The sequence below is a fragment of the Malus domestica genome, chromosome 08 (assembly GCF_042453785.1).
Source record: "Malus domestica chromosome 08, GDT2T_hap1".
NCBI classification, from domain to species: Eukaryota; Viridiplantae; Streptophyta; class Magnoliopsida; order Rosales; family Rosaceae; genus Malus; species Malus domestica.
The window spans coordinates 28,639,972-28,664,736 of record NC_091668.1 but is presented as its reverse complement, the minus strand read 5'-3'; the positions used below and the strand labels follow the sequence as shown (position 1 = coordinate 28,664,736).

Sequence of the window (24,765 nt, the reverse complement as noted above, 5' to 3'; positions counted from 1 at the left end):
GTGAAATACCATGCATAGAATTGATATGAAAAGTATATAGAAATGTGAGTTGAAATGCCATGCATGAATTAATATATGATGCATATGTATGAATTGGTGCGGTGGACGCACAGGTAAGAATTGATTTATGATGCATATTTATGAATTGGTGCGGTGGACGCACAGGTAAGAATTGATTTATGATGCATATGTATGAATTGGTGCGGTGGACGCACAGGTGAGTATTTATTTCTGTTATTATGATGTTGATGTATATTGAGCTCAAATCCTGCACCATAGTTTAGTGCTTATAGTATTCACCGCATCGCACGCTCGTCTTGGATCCAAGTAGATGCTAGTCGTACAGTCCATGCGGAGTGGGTACGACAGGCCAGTCGCGAGAGTGTTAGTGAGATTCCGACTGGTGGGTGACCTTAGATTATGTGCACAGATGATTTATGAGAAGCACTAGAGCGTAACTTATGTGCAGAAGGCCGTACAGGTCACGCGGAGTGACTCCGGCAGAGTGTGAGAGTGATAGATTTTGAGCTCTAGGTTCAACCGTACAGGGCTATTAGAGGGCCTACGGTTGATTACTTTCTTGCACCTGATATGATTATGTTGATGCATTCATACCTTATTACTGTTGAGATGATGTGGCATGGCATAATTGTTATGAAAATGTTGAGTTAATGACTTGAAGTCTTGAGAATATATATGTATATATATTATATTTTACATTTTATGGAAAGTATACAAGTTTTACGGAGAGGGGTTACAATGTTTTGAGAAAAGTTGGATTTGAAAAGAATTGTTTTTGCTGACCCACTCAATTTTGGTTTTGCGCCCCTCCAGGTTCAAGATTACAGAGGTGTGGTGGCTACGAGGAATTCACGGGGTTCTGACAGATTGGACAAAATTAGGACTCACCTTCGGGTGTATCAACTTATAAATTGTATTTAAAAGCTTCCGTACTGTGCAAATGGTTACGTCACTCTCACGTGACGGCCAGCATGCCCTCCTTCGGGACGGGGTGTGTCACCTACAATATATAATTCCTACTAAAACTAATATAAATTTTCACACACACATATATATATATATATATATTAGTAGTAAAATGTGCCCGGTATATGTAATAATGCTTTAAAAAAAAATTATCTACAAAATAAAGGAATGTAATTTGATTGAAAAGATAATATATCTACTACTTTTTGTTTATAAATTTCAATTTTTTTTTTAAAAACATAATGTACCTACAATATAATTTACCTATTGTTTGATTCTTATAAAAATTTAATTTACTTATACTTTACATATAAATATAGATAAATTATTTTTGACACACATATATAATTACAAATCAAAATGGCTAATGTATGTAATAATTTGTGTAAAATAATTTACCTACAAAATAAAAGAATATTAATTGATTCTTATTTTTTTTTTATCAAACAATATTATTTGATGCAAAATAACTGATTATACAAAGGATTCTTTTTTCATACGAAAAATATGCTTGTAATTGTTTATGAATATGGGTAAATTAATATATATATATATATATGTTAATAATATTTATGAAAGAAAAAAGGTAAAATTTTGATATGGGGTTAATTGCTAATCATAATTAGGGTCTGTAATAATCTCTACTAATTAATAAAATCATCTTTGTCAACCAAAAGAGGGTAAAAAGACAAATTAGTCTTCTATCACAAAAAAAATGATGGACAATAATGTAATTTTACAGGTCCAAATTTTACTTTTTTTTATTGAAGCTTCACCTACATGTGATGTTAAAATACCTCCAATATTTATAAAAAAAAAAAAACCAAAAACAAAAACCTCCCGCTCCCCCCCCACGTTCTCTCTCTCCCTCTCTCTCCCTTATTTTCTAAAAAAATGTGTTCATACACACAAATATTTATTAACATAATTAGGGTTTTGTGGCATAAGTTGTAAATATGTTGTAATAATTAGTTATATATTTATCTACATTGTAGTCTATTTAAAATTTGAATTTTATTTGAATGTTTAATATTAATTAGGTTTTTGTTTGAAAAATAAGAATTTCAAGGGCCTTTCTCTAAAGAACCCTAAAATTAATAACTAATCAAGTGAGGAATTCACATACCGGGAACTTTCAATTAACAAAATACATAAATTTTATGCAAGTACTTGCCGTGGGTAATAAAAAATCATAGATATATTAAGATCTCAGTAAAAAGTAATACTTACATGAAATTTATTGGTATCACCACCGTGTACACAAGGGGTTGAGTAGAATTATTGGTATCACACCGTTTATACTTACATGAAAATTATGCACGTCGTAAACAATTGTATACATGAGGCTGAGTAGAATTGCAAAACGACGCCGTTTTATAAACTTCGGTTCGGTTAGGTTTAGTTCGGTTTCCAAACCCTTGAAACCAAAACTGAACCAATGGAAGTAGTTTAGTTTGGTTTTTTTAATTCGATTCAATTGTTTTTAGTTTTCGACTTTGATTCGTTATTTTGTTTGGTTTTTTTTTTTTTTTTTTTTTTTGGTTTTTCAAACCTACCCTTAATTACATGTGTAGGACCATGAATGGTCATAACTCCGTTCCATTTATCGATTTTTCTCCCCTACTTTCCAACGGCTTATTCACCGCCCGGGTCTTTTGTTGCCGTCATCTCCTCTCCATCTCCTCCTCCACCTTTTAGATAGTTCTTTTTGTTTTCCATTAGAAGTTTAGTATTTATAATTAAGTTAAATGCAAGGGTGGAGGACTGATCAATTCTTAAGGGACATGGAGAGCATACATATCGAAATTTCCAAAAAGAAATTGTCAACCCTACTTCAAGCCACTGAAATTAGTTGCAAAGTTGAATATAGGATATGGTGGAGTCAAATTCAGATGATTGAAAAAGGTACAGGCGTTTCTACTTCATAAATTTCCATTTAGTCATGAATTGGCATTTGATGACTTCATCCAATTGTTGGAGAATAAGCTTGTTGATGAAGATTGCTTGGATTTCAAGATTTCTGTAAAACTCTTAGTTATAGCTTGAACACTTGGCTGCCATGCACAACTAAGATTAAAACATCTTAATGGCTTGTATTGTGCCACCTGTCTTTTTTGTTAGAAGGTTTAAGTGAAGCATGTGCTGCTCACATGGGGTTTGTTAGCTCATAGACTTGTGTGAATCCAATGCACTGAGAGAGCAACGAACTCTCTCTGCAAGATTTCTAAAAATTCCTTTTGCCTGCTTCATCAAATTCTTTCAACCATTTTTCCAGTTTTATCGAATTCAATTTTTACGAAAGTTAACACCAATGGGTTTCAGAGGTGGCGGAAGGGAAGGTATTGAGATGAAGAGGGAGCCTTCATGTTGTATGAACATTGTTCGAAGTCAAAGATTGTGATGTGGAGGACAAACGCGGCTGCCGTGAAAGGTGGATCTTTATGCTAAAGGGGTTTGATTTGAAATTGCCATTGGGTTTTAGGATGAAGAGAATTCCATTGGATGTAGAAAGAAATTTTATTTTTGTTTTTCCTTTCTTCAGTTTTATTCATAGGTGAAATAGATTTTTTTTTTTTTTTTTGAAGTTGGACATGGAAAGATGTTAATTTTTTTTCAACAAAAAAAAAAAATTATCTACACTAATGAACTAGCAATAATGTGGTTCAAATTTGTCTTTGGTAAGAATTAACCCTACGACTTTTCATTTACAAGTGAAGAAGAATATCACTACTAAGTGGCGGAAAGTTTATTGGATTCAAATAAAATTTCTCATAATAAACCATGATTAAGAGGTGAAGTTTTTAATAATTTTTTGCTTGGGTAATGCTAGAGAGACTACTTGTGTAGACTAAATTTTGTAAACTAAATGACATGAAAGTTGATGATTGGATTATTACTTAAGTGTTGATGCGTGCTTATTTCTTATTAGTAACATATCATTTAATTTGCAAATTTAGTCTACCTACTACCTAGCATTACTCTTTTTGTTTATATATACAAGTTTCGAATTTTGAATTTAACATACTCATACCTATCACTTTGTGCCCTCACCACGAGAAAAACTTGTGTGGGGCTTGGCTTGCCACTAGATTTTGCTGAATGGCACTACAATCCACTCAAAACTCACAACGTGGAAAGTCTTAGATACAATATTTTACCATTCTTTTATATTTAACATTCTCATAATTATTTTTCTACTAATTAATATACATAGATCAATCTAATGGTGCATTTTTTTTCTTCCCAAATTTTCCCTTATATATTTTTGCCGTAGGACTCTTCACTTTCTTCTCTTTCCCACTTTTGCTTCTTGCTTTTGTTAAAAAAAAATTAAAAAAAAATTATGCACCCCAAAAAAAACCTTATCCCACTCTTAGATCATGGGAAGCAACCAAAAATCTCTAAGGTTTTTTTTTAATTCTTTATCAATAGTTTATTTGATCGCATATTAGAGTTAATTCTTTCATTCTTTCTTATAATTGGGGGTTATGGGTTCAAGTGACGGTATTTGGTTTCTTTATATTTTATATAAAAATTAGGGTATCCTGACACATCTATTATGAGTATTTTATTAATATATTAGTTTAATCTTTGATATTTTTTTTTTTCAAATGATAGGTTTCTGCTGAGTAGTTTTCTAAGCTTATTATATGGCATAATAAGCTAAATAACCTTTGTAGTAAGTGATGTCCTTCTTTTAGTTTAGAGGTTCTCTGTAAAAATCTGAAATCCACTCAAAGAGTTAAGTATACAAATAGATTGCAAAAAAAAAAAAATCAACTCGATAATAGTTTGCACATTTGTATTTAGAGAAAGGAGAGGGAAGAAGATGGCAGAGAATTTGTGGGAAGAAGACGGCAGAGAAAAAATGGGAAGAAAAATGAGAGAGAAAAAGAAGAAAAAAAATGAACCATTAGATTTGATCTTATAGTGTATATTAATTGGTAAAAAATATAATTATTAGAATGTTAAATATAAGAGAATAAAAAAATATTATATTTAAGACTTGCCACGTGACGAGTTTTGAGAGGATTGTAGTGCCACTCAGTAAAATCCAATGATAAGCTAAGCCCCACACAAGTTTTTCTCACCTCACCACACAGGTTAACCTCTGTAAATTTCAATAAACGGATTCCCATAACTCATATCAGGAAAGTATCTGGAACTGATAATTAAGATCTCTAATGTATGGTACCATACAACACTCCATTCATCCGGTGTTGAAAATTTTATTACAATTTGAATTAGATTATTTTATTTGAAAATGATACTTGGTGAATTTTTACTATTCATAAATAAGGTTGTGATCATTGTGAGAAATGATACAACAAGTGGTGGAGTGTGATGGTGGACAAAGTCTTCTTCTTTAGCTCATTGTGTCCCATTGGTTAAAAAAAAAATAAAAAAAAAAACCTCATTGTGTCCTGAGTTCGAACATCTCTCGTCCCCCTAATGTAGCTTAAGTAAAAATATCGCTTATAATAAAAAATGAGCTTTTAAAGATAAGGGCTTAAATAAGATGATTTTTAAAATATAACATGAAAGGTTTTCTATATATCTAAATAGATCTTTATTATAATGCACCATAACATATCACTTATAACAAAATCATATATTTTATTACTATTTACAATAATGCCATATTTATTGTCTACAATGTAACCTCCACCATCAAAGTTTTAAAAATGTAACCGTAAATTCATTATCAACAATCAACGTAACATCCATCATCATTGTCTAAAAGAATGACATCATGTACCTATTTTTTTATTTTGTTTTGATACGTATTCAACTTTGGAATATTGTATAACCAGTTTCATTGTCATACTTTTGAAAGCTCTCATAATGATATTGTGTGGAAAATGCACTAATTTAGGTCCAAAAATTATCTTGCCAAAGACTTGATTACTTTACAATGCATACCATGTGTTTGTTGAAAGGCCTTTGTGGGGATTTGCATTGTTTGGTTCAGTCGGTTGGTTCGATACGTTTGGTTATGTGTTGTAAATAACAATGAGGTACTTTGTACTAGTTTACGTTAGATAGTTTCGATATAATCAATTTGTGATTTCAAGTAGGTACATTTTATAGTTTAGGTCCGATCGATTAAGTACAATCAAATCGATACGGTTTGTATTTTCTAACGTTTAGGTCATTAGGTCCAATAGATTTAATATGATCAATTTGGTATAGTTTGTATTTTTATGTTTTAGTTCATTAATTAGGTACATTGATCGGTACGGTTTGTATGTTTAATGTTTAAGTTCATTAGGTAGGGTCAATTTGTACGGTTTGTATTTTTATATTTTAGTTTATTAGGTCCGATACTTTTTGCATTATTACTCATTAAGCCTCGCCTCATACGTTAGTTATGATTTGCAAAGCTAATGCTTTTCAATTTTTTTTATGTTTGATTCCCTAAATCAATTCTACCTAAGGGTAATAAATATAGACAAACTAAAAATACAATAAATTCATACAAAAAAAAAGGTAATATATAAGGTGACGTGGACACGAGTCAAAAGACTATTTTTAGTTTTTCATCTTATATACAGTATTATTGAAAACATGATCTTTTCTAAGTACTAAAATGAAGTTTTCTATAAATAAAAAATATACAAATTATGCCTTTTAATTTGAAGATACTTAATGGAGAGTGGGGAGAATCTGAAATTATTACATTAATTTAAGGAATGGGAGAGTTTCAAACACGGGACGCTTGAGTAGAAACTCAACATCCTATCCGCTAGAATGTTGGACTGCATACATGTATATGAATATTTATATACAATGTCGTCCAAAGATAATCTAAATTATAAATGCCTTTATCACTTGTTTTTGCTAGTTCGATTTTTAAATGTCTCTTTTATTCTTCCCGTCTCCTTGAATCAATGAATCATGCTGACCGCAGAACTAGTAGCCTTTGAAGCATTGTTATTTGTAAGGCTCTCGATGTTGTTGCTGTTGCCCTTATTGTTATCTGGAGGCATTATCACAATATCAATTGAGCCAGAATCCTGATGATGAAAGCTTGTTGACGGTACTAAATGACTCATCTTCTCTATTTCTTTGCCCTTACCCCACAGCACCGCATATAAGCCACACACTATCAACACTGCTCCCAAAACGCTGTTATAATTTTCCAGTTAAACAAACATCACGTAAATAATTAAAATCAAAGACAAGCAAGGACATGTATATTTAAGAATATAAGTGAGAATGCGACGACAAAGTTCCACATTAATGGTGAGGGACCAAATCATGCAAGGTCCCTTTTTCCATTAATGTATAATTCATTCTCAACAATATACATTTTAGAGAATAATCAATGATAAATTAGAGCTATATCAATTAACAAAACCGTTATTATTCGAGAAAATGCAAGATGACCATGTTAGAATGCGAAAATCAAGTTTTTCAGTCAAGAGTACATACATACCTTCCAAGATGCAACTTCTCATCTAATACCAAAGACCCAACGATGGCAATGAGCACCAACATAAGAGGGTTGAAAACAGATACAAACAAAGGGCCTCTCATGCTTATGCACAAAGAAATAAATGTAGCACATAGCCCAGTGACCATAATTCCCTACAGCATAAAGTCACCAACATATATAGATAGATCCAATTATTAATAGATAGATATAGATAGATTCAATTAATTAATAATTGACTATAAATTCAAGTACTCTAGATAAAGATGAAGAAAATGTTAAAACAATAAATAGCTAGTAAAAGAAGGGTGTGACGTACCGAGTATGCCGCTGTTAGAAGCCTAATGTTCCACCCTAGCATCCATTGGCTCCACCCCCTCTCCATGCAGAGGGCAAAACCAACGGCCTGGATTGACCCCATTGCTGACATTAAAGCAGTGCTTGAATAATAGCAAGGGTATGTCACACTCATTTTAGTCTATGAATTGCACAAAACAAATAATTAGCTAAATAAATCCAAAATGTAAATACTATCATCTTGTGGAAAGATGAAACGGAAATTAATAGGAAGACAAATGCTAATGTATTTATAAATGAAAAGCTTCTTCTTAATTAATTTATTTATAGGAAGATGAGTTTTGTTTTTTGTTTTTTTTTTCACAGGAGATGTTGAAGGAGGAGAAATTTGATGGAAGAAAAGATACAATATGAGTGCTCTTAATTACTTGAATTGCAAATCTCTTGCATAGACATTAGCTTTGACTTTATAAATTCTCCTTTTCATTGAACTGACAGATTTAATAATGATTTTTAGTACATACGAGACTAACATTGTGGGACAAGGATTTTTGGGACTCCACATGGTGCTCAGAGTGGCCGAAATGGCCAACAAGCTTGGAGTGTGTGGCTTAGAGCAGATCAGGCTCCTTAGATTGGACCCCTCAAACCATGGAATCAAAACAAGTGATTCTGATATCTCTGAATTGGGAGAGATTTTTCAGTGTGATCGTCACACATGGTGATACACCACGTGTCGTTATATAAATGATGTGATATGTGTGTTAAAAAGTTAGTAACTTAAAAAATAAAATTTTCCACCACTTACACAAAAACAAGTGGTGTACCATCCGTGTTCTCGTCACAACTAAAAATTTCTCCCAAACTGGAAGGCGAGATCCATCTCATCGAGACAAACAAACTTGTTCTTGAAAAAAATGAAAATATAATTGAATCCCAATTAGTAATGTATCTTGAATATCTAGGAACTTTGTATAATAACGTGATTGGCGTGCGTCGCATGCATATCAAACAGACTCCTAATAATATTGTGTTCACCAGTGCCAAGACATACTCACAACCTCGAGCCGAAAGGACTTACGCGTGACACCTAACTGTAATTGCCACTAGTATAAATTTACATAGGAATTTACAGATCATGCACCAATAAGGACTGCTAGCAGTGAGACTTGAACCTTGGTGTGGTGACACACAAGGTAAGCACCTTACCAACTGAGTCAACTCTCATTGGCAAAAAGATAGACCCTTGTAACTCTTTTTTTTTTGTAGATAAAAATCCACCTAGAGTTAAACATCCAAATAAAATTCAAAATTCAAATAGTCTACTATGTGGCTATGTAGGCAAATAAATGACATATTATTATAAAGGGGAAACTTGATATAACTCCAATTTTTTGAGCCAATAGTAGGAATAGTCCAATTTATTAAAATAAATCCAATTCTTTAAATTTAATTATTTAATTATCAATAATTATCTCTTAAAAGAAAAACTTATTGTAAAAATCAAATTTCTTCCTAATTATCTCTTTTTTTTATTTATTTTTTTGTTATTTCTTGTTCTTCCTCCTGCTTTAACCCATTTATAGATTTTTTTTTAATTTTTATAATCAACCTATATCATAGGTTAATTGTATTTATCTACCTATATGACAGATTCTTTTTCATAGTTAACATGTCACATATTAATGTGTCTTACTTGTAGGTATATTATATTTTTTTCTACCTTTTAGTTAGGTTTCATATCTCACTTATAGGTATAATATACATTCATATATTTGCTACTTGAGTTAGGGTAGAATGTTTTGCAGATAGATTTATGTTAGTATATTAATTTTTTTTGTTTATAAGATATTAATTAGATATTTTGGAGTTGAAAAATGCATAATATTAAAAGATTTTAATTGATTTTTAATATTTTTAGAAAATATAAAAGGAGTATAAAAGAAATAAAAACATATAATTAAATAACCGAAGTCACTCCTAAAAACACTCTATGTTTTTGGACCTGGATCTAAAAGCCCCTATTATAAAATATTTACAACTCATGCCACAATACCCTAAATATGTCATTAAGTGTTTTTTTTTTTGGTCGAACAATAAGTGTTATTATTACTTACCCTTAATTATGATAAATGAGCAATGAGCTCCTATTTTAAAACCAGGTATTACAAATATAAATAATATCTATAACTACTAATATATTATACTATGTAATATATCTACATATAGACTAATTTACCTATATTTTAAAAATTCAATAATTTACCTACATTCTTTTGATATAAATGATTTACCTACGATTATATTTATTTTAATCACCTAAATGACCTATTATTATAAAATATTTACAACTCATGCCATAACGCCCTAAATATGTTAATAAATATTATTATTACTCACCCTTAATTATGATCAATGAGCAAGAGTGTTGATAAACTTATCCTATTGTCCTATTTTTTCACCCACATTTTAATAAAAATATTAATGGCATATTTATCCTTTTGAAAATGACTTTTAAACCCTTATTTATTTCATTATAATTCATGTTGTTATGGCTAAAAAAACAAATAAAAAAACCTAGAAAAAACCCAGCTACCTTTCCCCTACACCCACCTTGTTCCTTTCCCCCCCAATCGTCTCTCCATCTCTTTCTCTGTAGAAATTGGAAAACCTGAAATAGGACAATTACTTGAGCCACCAATGCCAACAAAGAGAGCTATCCCAACTTCTTACCAATTTAACTAATTCCCTCATGGCCACAAACTCCGCTCAAAATGGACACCGATCCCTTCATTTTTCCCAGTCACCATCGCAATAAAATCTCCCTTCTCATCACGCACCACCACTCCATAACCCCCACCCGACTGCTCCCCACCCATGCTTCATCCTCTCTCTCTTCTCCCACTCATGTTTCTCTCTCTACTTCCCTCTCCCGTTTTTCTCTCTTCCCAAAGGAGATGCCGCCAATCAAGTCTTAAAGGTTTTGGTTGCTGACAGTGGTGGGTGATGGTTTGAGGGGATTGGTATGGCTAGGGTAGTGACATTCTGAAAAACTAAAATAGAATTAGTTAAGATATATATTAGAGGAACCACTTAGTATTACGGTCTAGTGGTATTCCTCTTCACTTGTAAGTGAGAGATCTATGTTCGATTCTTGTCAAATGCGAATTTGAACCACATTATTGCTAGCACATTGTAAGGCTTAGCTCACCTCATCCCTCTTAGTGTAGATAATATCATTTGTTAAAAAAATAGAGGATATTTTAGGAATAATAATGGGTGAAGAAATAACATTTTAATTTTTAAACTTCTTATAGTGAATAGAATTATAAAGTGGGTGAGAAAATAAGACAATGAGGTGAGTTTAGTAGCACTCATGAGCAATGAGCTCCTGTTTTAAAACCACGTATTACAAATATAAATAATATCTATAACTACTAATATATTATACTATATAATATATCCACATATAGATTAATTTACCTATATTTTAAAAATTCAATAATTTACCTACATTCTTTTGATATAATTGATTTACCTACGATTATATTTATACTAATCACCTACCTTTAAATGTATATTAAATTATCTATATTTGCTTATACAATAATTTACCTAGCTGTAAGAAAATACAAGTAAATTAATTTTCAAACACAAACATATGTAAAGAGCAAGAACATGTTAAAAAGAGCAGCAACGTGGAGTATTGTCTTAAAAAAAATCAATTATAAAATTTGAAATTTGATAGAAGAAAAAGGGAAAAAACTGGACCTATCATCCCACAGGATGAGATTATACATACCAATCAATTAAAAAAATTTAAACACCATTTATGAAATCGTTACCAGATTTGCAATATATTCCACCAAATTTGTTTTAAAATAATGAGGGGCATTTTAGGATGAAAAATTTATAGAATATGATCAGTCACTAAGCCATAAATAAAAATTTGCTTAGTTGTATTCTAGTCATTGGGTTTAACTCTAGAAAAAGAAATGAGACGGATTATTATTATTAGTATTTTGAATAAACGATATTATCTATATTAAGGGGACGGGGTGAGATTAGCCTCACAATTGACTAGAAATAATATGGTTCAAATTCGCCTTTGGCAGGAATCGAACCTAAGATCTCTTACTTACAAGTGAAGAGGAATATCACTAGGCAGTGAGATAGATTAATTAAAGGTGATAAAATATTAGTTTCAAAGGGAAAATTCAAAAGTTTTAGAAAAAAAAAAAAAAGCCTTCATTAGTTAAAGGTTACCTAAAAATATAGCCAAAATTAAATGGTGGGTTAGAAGCTTTAGTAAGATGCCGTCAAGAAAAAAAAACTTTGGTAAGAGAATCACCAGGATAATGAGCCATATAGCGTTACAAATACAGCTTCCGAAGGCCAGTAGACAACCCAATAGTCGATCACCAGAATCTCTATGCGGTAATGATGCCAAGTGGCTGTGTTGTTGCTGACTTGTATGTAAAAGGTCAACATGCGTGGACCATATTTTGATTTCCACACCCTCATAAAAGGCCAGAAGCATTGCTCCACCTATTCCCATTAATGTTCCCAACACCTTCGCCTTCCCTGTTAGGCTTCTCAAATTCAATTTCTCCAGCCTAAGAAAAATGATCATGATTAATGTTAATAATAAAAATGTTAAATTTCATCAATTATCTACATCTAGTCATGCTTAATTTTGCCTTCAATTCTCCTTGATTGTACTTTTGACTTTTCATATTACTTTTCTTAGTTTCATTACTCATTCTCCTCGATTCATTTAGGTCAATGTATTTGGTGATTGTTTTAGATAACTTCGTCAGAACTTCATCCCTTATTTATCTTTTAAAAATTGTTAACTGAGACAAATGTCCTAATATGTTACCTCCACATTCAGACGATTATAATAACAATACCCACAAACTTTTAAATTGAAGGCCAAAGCTTCAATTAGACTTAACTTCAAAGACTAATACTATAATGTTTTTTCAAAATAATAATAAAGCTGGAAAATATATATGTATTTACCTGAAGGTGATGGCCAAGATGAAGGTAATAGCTGGGATGAGTTGGGATATGGCAGAAGCAAATGTGGCCGATGTTAAGGCTAAGCTTTCAATGTACAAATTTTGTGATAACGATCCACTGCAATATTAATGTTAATTAATTAATAGTCATTTAAATACATGGAAAAAATATATAGTCATTAAAGACGATTTTAGCATATTTGCTAATCATACCATGTTTTTGTAACATATTTTCATGCAATCTTAGGTGACATTTGATGTGGACAGCCATATCATTTGAATTAATCAGATTTTTTAAATTAGTTCATTACTTAATAAACTAATAATTAAGAAAAACTAGTTAATTAAATGATGATTGTGGTATACGATGAGTCTTTCTCCTTCTTTTCCTTGGGTTTTGCAAAATTTTCAAATGATGTGGCAGTCCACATCAAATGCCACGTAAGGTGGTATAGAAATATGATATAAAAATATGGTATGAATAACATTACTTGCCTTTTTTTTCTTCTATTTATTTGGAGAACACGCATGGCATCTCATTTCATTGAAATAAGGACATAAATAAACAATTAACGCATATTTTTATTTTATTAGCATGGAACGGCAATGCTGTAGTGTATGTACATACCAGATAAGTTTTGTGGACATGCGTATTTACAGAGATACACAGTTGGCAATTCCATTTAGGGGTGTGCTATCCACACACCCCTTGTTAATTTCTGTCTATTGATCTTCTTCAATTCATCCGATCCGACGATCGAAAATTAGAAGAGTTTGTGAGAAGTAAAATGGGGTGTGTAGATATCACACCCCTTCCATTTATAGTGGACCACCCCTGTAAGCACTAATATCTACAACATGCACAACCAATATATACGTACCAATAAATATAAATATAGCTTATACGTACGATTACAATTACTTTCTCCCCAAACAAATATTATTTCCAATTATAACGTAGGAGAATATCATGATTTGGAAGAAAGACAATTGCACATGGATACGGTTCTTACCCGAACAAGCCAGACAAAAATCCTTGCAGGAGTACCATCCATGTGAGTTTTGGCCTGTTCTTCCTGCATGCAAAAATAAACACCAATGAACTGTTTTCAAGAAGTAGCGGATAGGGTTTGCTTGCTATCTCTCTTTTCTCCTTTTTGTTTTGGAATTTGCACAGGGTTTAAAGTCAATGAAACTTCTTGTACGTGCATATATGATGAACTTATTGAATGTTCTCAAACATTACTGTAAATACATCAGAAGATTATGCAGCTACTTTACACACAGAGAGAGAGAGAGAGAGAGAGAGAACACGAATAGAGAGAGAACTAATAACTAGACAATAATATGATTTTTATTTTTTCTGTAAGGAGAAAAAAGATTCACAAAATAACAAAACATAGGTATTATATGGCACTGAATATTTCTATGGAAAAACAAAAAATAATAAGTTATGTTATGTATAAGAAGAAAGGAGAGAGGTGCAAAATTGCAAATGATCACCTTTCAATGAAAAGAGCAATAGGAAGAAGGAAGGCGGTTCCAAAAATGAAGCGATATGCAACAAGAATCCTTAAGTTCATTCCATCGTTAGCGGCCAGTTTGTAGAGAATATTAACTCCTGCAAATGCAAACTGAACCACCACCATTAACAACACTGGCTTCAACCCATGCAGAGCATTACATATCCTACCAGTACCCATCGCCATCGATCACCAATATGACACACACTTAGAGAGAGAGAGAGAGAGAGAGAGAGAGAGAGAGAGAGGGTTTGAGTGGTAAAAGAAATAAATTATGGAATTGATTGAAATTGAGATATTTTAGAGCTCTCGGTGCTTCTTATTAAGGATCAAAATGTAACAGATAAAACTTAGCTTGTATTGTAATCTGTTATATTTGTTACAACTGTCAATAGTCAGTTAGAAGGTTAGGATTTGTTACAACTGTCAATAGTGTGTATGTATGTATGTATGTATATATATATATATATATATATATAGAGAGAGAGAGAGAGAGAGAGAGAGAGAGAGGAAACCTTTAAGGGAAGGGATCCTTATATTTTTATAAAAATGGGGATTAGTTGTGGAGTCCACACCACATCGAATTTTAACAATCCGAACTGTCTATTTTTCAAGTTGTACATCATAGATCATCTTTGCAAAATATTAGCCAAATTGAAAATATTTAAGACATCTAATTGGGTTCAAAGAAATGAATGAATACTTTGTTATATAAGAAATAATGAAACTTGATCTTGATAATTAAATAGGCAAATGGTTTTGGATTGACGTGCTTGTTTTTTATTGGTGACCCATCATTTGGTTTGCAAATTTAGTTTAAAATTTTAGCCTCCATAGCATTATCTTGAAAGTAATTCAAAAAGTATAATGTGATCAATGCGCAGAGAGAGAGAGAGAGAGAGAGAGAGAGAGAGAGAGAGAGAGAGAGAGAGAGAGAGAGAGAGAGAGAGAGAGAGAGAGAGAGAGAGAGAGAGAGAGAGAGAGGTGGCCGTTACAGCTAGGTGGAAAGCTAGTATTTATAGTTTGTGTTTACCTAATTGCTTGGTATAAGGATATGAGAGAATGATTATGAGATAAACAAATTCGTAAAGGGATTTATTTATTTTTTCATTCATTTGTTGTTAGTAAATATTTGAATAAAAATGATACACGTTACTTGGCAATTTATTGGCCAAAATAAATGTGTCCGAGTGGAATGAACTCAAACTAAAAAATTATCAATTGATAATAGGCAAACAACTAACAATATTGATAGGTTCCAAAATCAAGGTTTGGGTGTCACATCCCGGCCCAGGGTGGATCACTTCCCGGGCCCGCTCCACCACCGTAGAACGATATTGTCCGCTTTGGGCTTACCATTCCTTCACGGTTTTGTTTCTGGGAACTCACGAGCAACTTCCCAGTGGGTCACCCATCCTGGGAGTGCTCTGGCCTCCTTCTCGCTTAACTTCAGAGTTCCTACGGAACCCAAAGCCAGTGAGCTCCCAAAAGGCCTCGTGCTAGGTAGGGATGAGAATATACATTTAAGGATCGCTGCCCTGGGCGATGTGGGATGTTACATTGGGAGATGTCATTGTTACTTTAAAATTGTCATTCTAGAGTCTAGACTCCTCCATATATATTTTCTCTCATGTTTTCATAAATATGAAGACTAAATATTCTGCAAAATATATTTTTTAAAGCGTTAATAACAGTCTTAAAAGTTTCCTCAATCCAAAATTAAAGTTAACTAGACATTGTTTTTAAAGTTCTCTCATGTTTTCATAAATATGAAAAGTAACTACTGCTTACTTTATATTAAACTGACAAATAAACGTTCCAGCTAGAAGTGCAAGTTGAATGGTGTTTCCGATTCTAACAATAAAACTTTCGAATTCAAATTTGAAAATTCCAAATCTGAATAGTTTCTGTAGACATCGAAATTTCGGTAAATAAATGTTGACCGATAAATCAAAGTGTCAACGCTCATGTATTACATAAATTTTACACGTAGCGTGTGACTAAACGAAAATTGAAATGAGTTGGAAAAGTCATCAAATAGGACACGTGTCAACACCTGGCAGAAACGACTTATTTCATCTGGGATATTATATTCAAAATTAGGCCTTGGAAAATTCTATAAATACAAGCCCATTTCATTCATTTGGGGAGGGAATTCATATGACACTTTGAAGCTCTGAAGCTCTGAAACTCCGAAGCTCTCAAGCATCCAGTTTCCCGAAGAATCAAGAAAGCCTTCTTCGTTCTTCGTTCATCGTTCTTCCAAGATCAAGCCCCGACGGCCCTTGAAGAAAGCAACATCGTTCATCATCCGTTCATCCAAGATCAAGCCCCAACGGCCCTTTGGATCAACAATCATCCACCTTCAAGATCAAGCCCCGACGGCCCTTGAAGAAAGTGTTCTTCGTTCTTCGTTCTTCATTCATCGTTCTTCCAAGATCAAGCCCCAACGGCCCTTTGGATCAACAAACGTCGACAAATCCACACATCCAACCGTCCTTCAAGATCAAGCCCAAAAGCCCTTGAAGATCCGTTCATCACTGTTCTTCAAGATCAAGCCCAAAAGCCCTTGAAGATCCGCTCAAATCCACCTTCAAAGATCAAGCCCACGGCCCCTTGAAGAAACTTCCAACAGTTCATCCAAGATCAAGCCTCAACGGCCCTTGGATCAATCACATATCCACAAATACACACCTTACGGAGATCGAATCAGAGGATCAAAATAGAGAGAGATTGTAACCCAAAATCATCAAATACAAATATTTTGTTTGTGCACGTTGTTCTTGTCTCTTTCGTTTCAGGAATTTTCCGTGTTCACAAATTGGCACGCCCAGTGGGACATCTCTACCTCTCATCTCTTCCTCCGTTCAAGGAATATAAGCACACTTCCAAAATCAATGACGTCAAGAAAGGCTCAAGCTGTTCCCATAACCGGCGTAAAGAACAAAGGCGCCTTCGTCGTAAGTGGTGTCACGTTGGGTGTCACGACTCGAAGCAAAGCAAAAGCTACTTCTGCCACCTCTTTCACCTCTGCATCAACTCTGCCAGGGGAACGAGAGTACCCTAGGCATGAGCCTGTGATCACTTTAGCCTCACTAAGGGCACCAAGGGAGGAAAGACCAAGGGAATACTCCGAATCCATGCTCTCCGATGACGATTCAAGCGGCAGTTCAGCCATGCAAGTCATGACCGCTGGAGCAACTTCAGTCGAGGAACAACTTGCTCAAATGAATGAAGCAATCGCAAGACTAACTCGAACTGTGGAAGAAAAAGACTTGCAAATCGCGGCATTAGTCAACCGACTGGAGGCGCAGGACAGTGAGAAACCCGACCCAGAGGATGATCCGCTAAAGGGAGGAGCTGGCGGAGACGAAGAACCCCCGGTGAAGAAAATCGATGGGAAGCCGAAACCAGACCAAGCAACGGTACTCATGGGATCCCTTTCTATCCAGCAGCTGCAAGAGATGATCACCAACACCATCAAGGCACAGTACGAAGGGAGCTCATATACCTCCGGGTTGTATTCAAAGCCCTATTCAAAGAAGATCGACGCCTTAAGGATGCCGAGGGGTTATCAACCACCAAAGTTCATGCAATTTGATGGAAAGGGAAACCCGAAACAGCACGTCGCCCACTTCGTTGAAACTTGCAACAACGCAGGAACCGAAGGGGACTACCTCGCCAAGCAGTTTGTGCGCTCGCTGAAAGGAAACGCCTTTGAGTGGTACACGGATCTGGAGCCTGAGTCCATCAACAGTTGGGAGCAACTGGAGCGGGAATTCCTCAATCGCTTCTACAGCACCCGCCGCACTGTGAGCATGCTAGAGCTAACAAGCACAAAGCAGTGGAAGGACGAGCCAGTCATGGACTACATCAACCGATGGCGTAATCTAAGCCTCGACTGTAAGGACAGACTCTCCGAGATTTCTTCAATCGAGATGTGCATCCAGGGCATGCAATGGGGTTTACAATACATCCTTCAAGGTATCAAACCACGAACTTTTGAAGAATTAGCCACCCGTGCCCACGACATGGAGTTGAGCCTTGCCCACCATGGAAAGAAGGAGCCAATCACCAATTTCAAAAGGGATAAGGTGTTCACTTCAAGAGCAGACAATCATGGGAAAAAGCCCGCCAAGGAAGCTTTTACCACCAATACCACCCCTATCAAGACCTCGTCCGCGCCCGTCAAAATCTCTTTCAATAAAGCAAGGGAGATAAAAAAAGGTGAGCCTTCCCACACCCAAGATAGGTACAAAAACACCTTGAGGGAATTTGAGCAGAAGGTATACCCTTTTCCGGATTCCGACATGGACGCAATGCTGGACGACCTACTGGAGAAGAAGGTGATGAGTTACCCGAATGCAAACGCCCTGAAGAAATGAATCGCATCAATGATCCCAAGTACTGCAAGTACCATCGTATCGTGGGTCATCATGTGGGCAAGTGTTTCATCCTAAAAGAACTCATCATGAAGTTGGCACAACAAGGACGGATTGAGCTCGACCTAGAAGACACAGCTGCGACGCACACCACTACGGTCGTGTTCGGATCCTTTGATCTCGTGTTTCTTCAAGAAATGCCTGACCATGCTCGGCAATACTCAAACCACACTGCACATTCTGCACCACCGTCACTGGGGGCAAGCAACCAGGACGCACCTACTGACGATGACAAAGGATGGACATTGGTGACCTATAAGAGGACGAGGAAACCAAAACCGCAAGCTATAAAGCAAAAGGGGGAACAAGGGAGAAAGCACTGCCGTCGCGGCAATAGGAAGCCTAAGAGAAACATAAGAGCTGCTAAGCCAATATATGCTGGGGAACATGCGGAGCAAAAGCCACGCATTCCCGTCTCATTGCACGAGTACTTCCCGGATGACTCTTTCCAACATTGCACTATCACCGCATGTCACGTGGTCGAAGTAAAAATGGAAGAACCCTCAAAGGGCAAAATTGTCGCCGCTGAGGGAGAAAATACTCCGACACCTGAAGAAGGTTTGCCAATACACTTTAGCATCGAGGAAGCGCTACAATTGCCAAAGAAGATACGAAGGGCATTGGCAACGGTTTTAGCGAGTCCAAACGACCACGAAGCGCAAGAAAGCAAGGACGAAGGCTTGAGGCCTCGGCCACACGAGTGTGCCACATGCTGTGCCACCGAGGACACAATCCACTTCGCCGACGAAGACTTGTTGCTAGGATCCAAGCCTCACAACCGACCTCTCTTCGTCTCTGGGTACGTAAGGGAGCATAAAGTCAGCCGCATGCTTGTGGACGGCGGGTCAGCCATAAATATCATGCCAAAGTCAACAATGACCGCAATCGGCATCAAGGTGGATGAACTATCCCTAAGCCGTCTACTAATCCAAGGTTTTAACCAAGGAGGACAAAGAGCGATGGGCATGATCCGAGTGGAGATGACCATTGGTGAACTCAAGTCAAGCGTGATGTTCCACGTGATTGATGCAAGAACTTCCTACGGTCTGCTCTTAGGAAGGCCTTGGATCCATGCGAACGGAGTGGTACCGTCCACCCTTCACCAATGTTTAAAATTTTACCAAGAACGAGTGAAGGTGATCTATGGCGACACCAAGCCATTCACCGAAGCCGAATCACATTTCGCAGACGCCAAGTTCTACATAAATGAAGACACGGTGCCCGAAACTCTTCCAAAAGAGATTAAATCCATGAGCAAAGCAGCGCCTAAAAAACAGGAGTGGCAGGCTATGCCCAAGAAGCAAGAAGAAGAAGCTATGCCATCTTCAAGCAAAAACGACGATGAGCTTTCTAAACCTGCAACGACCAGAGGAAGTAGGACGACCTCAAATGGACCAAGCATACCCGTCTTCCGGTACATCCCGACGTCGAGAAGAAAGAATGGTCAATCCCCGTTTGAAACTGCAGCGAGCAAAGCCGATGCACAGCGGCACATAGATAATGTAAAGTTGCTCAAAACAAATGCAGTCTTGCCTCTGACCCAGCTAGGCGACACTAAGGTTGCAAAACCATCACAGGGCTTCATAAAAGGCCTGCCAAAGGGGATAGAACCAAGCTTTCTCCCAACCAAAAGGACCGAAGAAGGTTTTGATCCAAACGCCTACAAACTTATGGCGAAAGCTGGGTATAACTTCACCTCCTCTGCAAATTTGGGAAAGAATGATTTGAACACCGTCAAAGACAACGAACGTGATCTCACTAAAACTCAGAAGAAGTTGGAGAAGCATGGTTATGGGGTTAGCAACAACAAAGTTGGACTTGGCTTCACACCAAATGCACCGGTGAAGATCTCCAGTAAGGTAAAAAATGCTAGCGCTCAACACATCAGCGTAAGCATTATACAAGATAAAGAGGAGCCTCAACCTGCCCCCCGGACATCAGTATTCGATAGAATGAATTGTTCAAAGCCCAGAGTTTCGGCACCTAAACTCATTGGCGGTCAAAACAAAACTTCCGTCTTTAAAAGGCTTAACACGTCAGTATCTCGAGGCTCTGTTTTCAAAAGGTTATCAAAACCTAAAAAGCAAAGCAATACGACTAGCTTTCCTCCACGACAGTCAGTTATGGAAAGACTTGGAGAAGCCAAAGAGCCTTCCAAAAGGAGAAAGACGACATCAGAAGTAGAAGAGATCGATCGCCTGGCAGAAAAGGATGACGTTCGAAGTTCCATTCCTTCAAGAATGAAGCGCCAAGCAATTTTGGAGGTTAACACAGTTGGATCACTGAAAGTGAAAAGGCGCACCATCATTCACACTGGACAATCTTCATGCCAACTAGCTCGAGAGGTTAACACCGAAGAAGAAGCCCAAGACGTCTTCCACATCACAATCCAAGAAGGTGAAGAAGATGAAAGCCTCGAGGAAGATGTCATTGCAGCACCGTCACAACTCGAAGATGGGGGGCAAGCCACGGTTGACGATCTCAAAGAACTCAACTTAGGCACAAGTGAGGAACCGAAGCCCATCTTCGTGAGTGCATTATTAGGTGCGGACGAGATAGAGAAGTATTACCAGCTGCTATTAGAGTACAAGGACGTCTTTGCTTGGACCTACAAGGAAATGCCCGGCCTCGACCCTATCATTGCGGTGCATCATCTTGCAGTCAAGCCTGGAACGCGACCAATAAAGCAAACTCAAAGACGCTATCGATCCGAGCTCATCCCACAAATCGAGGCCGAGATCGACAAGTTGATCGAAGCAGGCTTCATTCGAGAGGTGCAATACCCCAAGTGGATCTCCAACATCGTCATAGTCCTTAAAAAATCAAGACAAATACGTGTCTGCGTGGACTTCCGAGACCTCAATAATGCTTGCCCAAAGGATGACTTCCCCTTGCCAATCATCGAAATCATGGTGGACGCAACCACTGGCCATGAGGCACTGTCATTCATGGACGGCTCTTCTGGATACAATCAAATTCGCATGGCTCTTGAAGATGAGGAACTAACAGCCTTCCGCACTCCGAAAGGTATTTACTGCTATAAGGTGATGCCCTTTGGTCTGAAGAATGCTGGAGCTACATATCAACGCGCGATGCAGAAGATCTTCAATGACATGCTACACAAGAACGTAGAATGTTATGTGGACGATGTGGTGGTCAAGACAAAGAAAAGATCCAATCACTTGAAGGATTTACGAGTAGTGTTCGAAAGGTTGCGAAAATACAACCTCAAGATGAACCCGTTAAAATGTGCATTTGGCGTCACATCTGGAAAGTTCCTTGGCTTCATTGTCAAGCATCGGGGCATTGAAGTAGACCAATCAAAGATCAAGGCCATTCAAAGCATGCCCGAGCCAAGAAACCTGCACGAGTTGAAAAGTCTACAAGGTCGGCTAGCCTTCATCAGACGCTTCATCTCCAACCTTGCAGGGCGTTGTCAACCGTTCAGTCGACTCATGAAGAAAAATGTTCCGTTCGTATGGGACAAAGCATGCAACAACGCTTTTGAAAGCATAAAGAAGTATTTATCAAGTCCACTTGTCCTGGGGGCACCTGTACCAGGGAAACCGCTCATATTGTACATTGCTGCTCAGGAAAGTTCAGTTGGAGCACTCTTGGCACAGGAAAACGAGGCCCAGAAAGAAGGAGCGCTCTACTACCTCAGCCGAACGCTTACCGGCGCTGAATTGAACTACTCCCCAATAGAAAAAATGTGCCTGTCCTTGATGTTTGCCATCCAGAAGCTCAGACATTACATGCATGCTTACACCATCCACTTGGTTGCTAAAGCTGACCCGGTCAAATACGTCATGTCTAAGCCAGTTTTGACAGGGCGACTAGCTAAATGGGCATTACTTCTCAATCAATACGAGATCATCTACGTCCCAGCTAAAGCCGTCAAAGGACAAGCGCTAGCAGACTTCCTTGCCGACCATCCAATCCCAGCCGATTGGAAAATCGCAGACGACCTGCCCAACGAAGAAGTGTTCTGCATCGACATATTCCCGACATGGACGATGTTCTTTGACGGATCTGCACGAGCAGACGGAGCGGGGGCAGGAGTAGTATTCATGTCGCCAAGAAGGCAAGTACTACCTTATTCATTCCAGCTAAGCGAACTATGCACCAACAACGTCGCTGAGTACCAAGCACTGATCCTCGGACTCCAAATGGCAATCAACATGGAAATCGCAGCCCTTGAGATATACGGCGACTCCAAGCTCATAATCAATCAACTCCTGACGGAATATGAGGTGAGGAAAGACGACCTTGTCCCATACTTCCGGCTGGCAACGCAGTTGCTACAAAGGTTTGAGGCCGTAACACTAGAACACGTGCCAAGAAAAGAGAATCAAATGGCAGACGCTCTCGCCAACCTAGCCTCGAGCATGACATTAGGAGAAGACGAAGCTACAAACGTGCCAGTCTGCCAAAGATGGGTAATCCCACTTGTCACTGAAATAGTACTAAGTGATACAAACGTTATTTCAATACTTCCGGTCAACGTTGAAGAATGGAGACAGCCTCTGATCAACTACTTGGAGCATGGAATGCTTCCAGATGATCCGAAACACCACTCTGAAGTACGTTGACGAGCACATCACTTCCTCTATTACAAAGGGACACTCTACCGGCGATCTTTTGAAGGGGTACTTCTGAGATGCCTAGGCGAGGAAGAAGCCAATCAAGCCATGGAAGAAGCACACTCAGGAATATGTGGAGCGCACCAGTCCGGACCAAAGCTTCATTTCCAGCTCAAAAGAATGGGTTATTACTGGCCAAGCATGGTAAATGACTGCTTAGAATACGCCAAAAGGTGCCAAGCCTGCCAATTTCATGCCAACTTCATACACCAACAGCCTGAACCATTACACCCCACAACTACTTCATGGCCGTTCGATGCATGGGGATTGGATGTCGTAGGACCAATTGCGCCAAAGTCATCTACAGGAGAGGCTTACATCCTGGCTGCAACAGATTACTTCTCTAAGTGGGCCGATGCCATACCCCTGAAGGAAGTCAAGAAGGAAACTGTCGTCTGTTTCATCAAGGGACATATCATCCATCGATATGGGGTGCCTCGCTACATTGTCACCGACAACGGAAAGCAGTTCTCAAACCAACTCATGGACGAGCTCTGCGAGAAATACAAGTTCAAGCAGCACAAATCCTCCATGTATCATGCTCCGGCCAACGGTCTTGCAGAAGCATTCAACAAGACATTGTGCAACCTCCTGAAGAAGGTAATCGGTAGAACAAAGAAAGACTGGCATGAAAGAATAGGCGAAGCCCTATGGGCATACAGGACAACATATAGAACGCCTACCCAAGCCACACCTTATTCTCTTGTATATGGCGTAGAAGCTGTTCTACCACTCGAAAGTCAAATCCCCTCACTAAGGATGGCTATACAAGAAGGCTTGACTCATGAAGAGAATGCAAAGTTGCGTCTTCAAGAACTGGAGGCACTGGATGAGAAAAGACTTGAAGCCCAGCAACACCTTGAGTGTTATCAAGCTCGACTTTCTAAAGCCTTTAACAAGAAAGTTCTCCCTCGGTCTTTTCAAATGGGAGATCTTGTCCTTTCATTGCGTAGGCCTATCATCACAACTCATAAGACAAAGAGCAAGTTCACGTCAAAATGGGATGGACCATACGTAGTGCAAGAAGTTTACACCAATGGCGCCTACTTAATCATGGCGGAAGACGGCTTGAAGATCGGCCCTATCAACGGCAAATTCTTGAAGCGCTACTACCCCTGAAAGGCAACAAATTACCTCTCTTTATTCGCACGAGCCTAAACTGCATGAACCAAAACTCCTGGCCCGCAAGAGCATAAACTGCGTACGCAAAAAAAAAAAAAAAAAAAAAGTGTATTTTGAACTACGTTATGACTTGATCCCTCCTCAACAAAGGGTACGTAGGCAACTCGAAGTGTCAAAACTTCAAGTACAGTCACACCATCTAAAAGAAATAATAATAATAATAAGTAAACACTTTGAGGATCGAAGAGCAAAATCAAGAACATAAATGCTTTATTTCTGTGAAAGAAGGAG

At 37.3% G+C, this 24,765-nt stretch overlaps 1 protein-coding gene across 1 annotated transcript; it reads right to left on the bottom strand.

Moving 5' to 3' along the window:
* Nucleotides 1-6,644: 6,644 nt before the first annotated feature.
* On the bottom strand, nt 6,645-14,453 carry LOC103428939 (WAT1-related protein At1g25270-like). Its single transcript, XM_029106420.2, has 7 exons — nt 14,248-14,453; nt 13,758-13,820; nt 12,746-12,862; nt 12,072-12,336; nt 7,743-7,901; nt 7,427-7,578; nt 6,645-7,116 (listed from the first exon to the last, which is right to left on the bottom strand). Exons 1-7 carry the CDS (start codon nt 14,451-14,453, stop codon nt 6,876-6,878), a joined length of 1,203 nt encoding a protein of 400 aa, XP_028962253.2. The 3' UTR covers nt 6,645-6,875.
* Nucleotides 14,454-24,765: the final 10,312 nt, after the last annotated feature.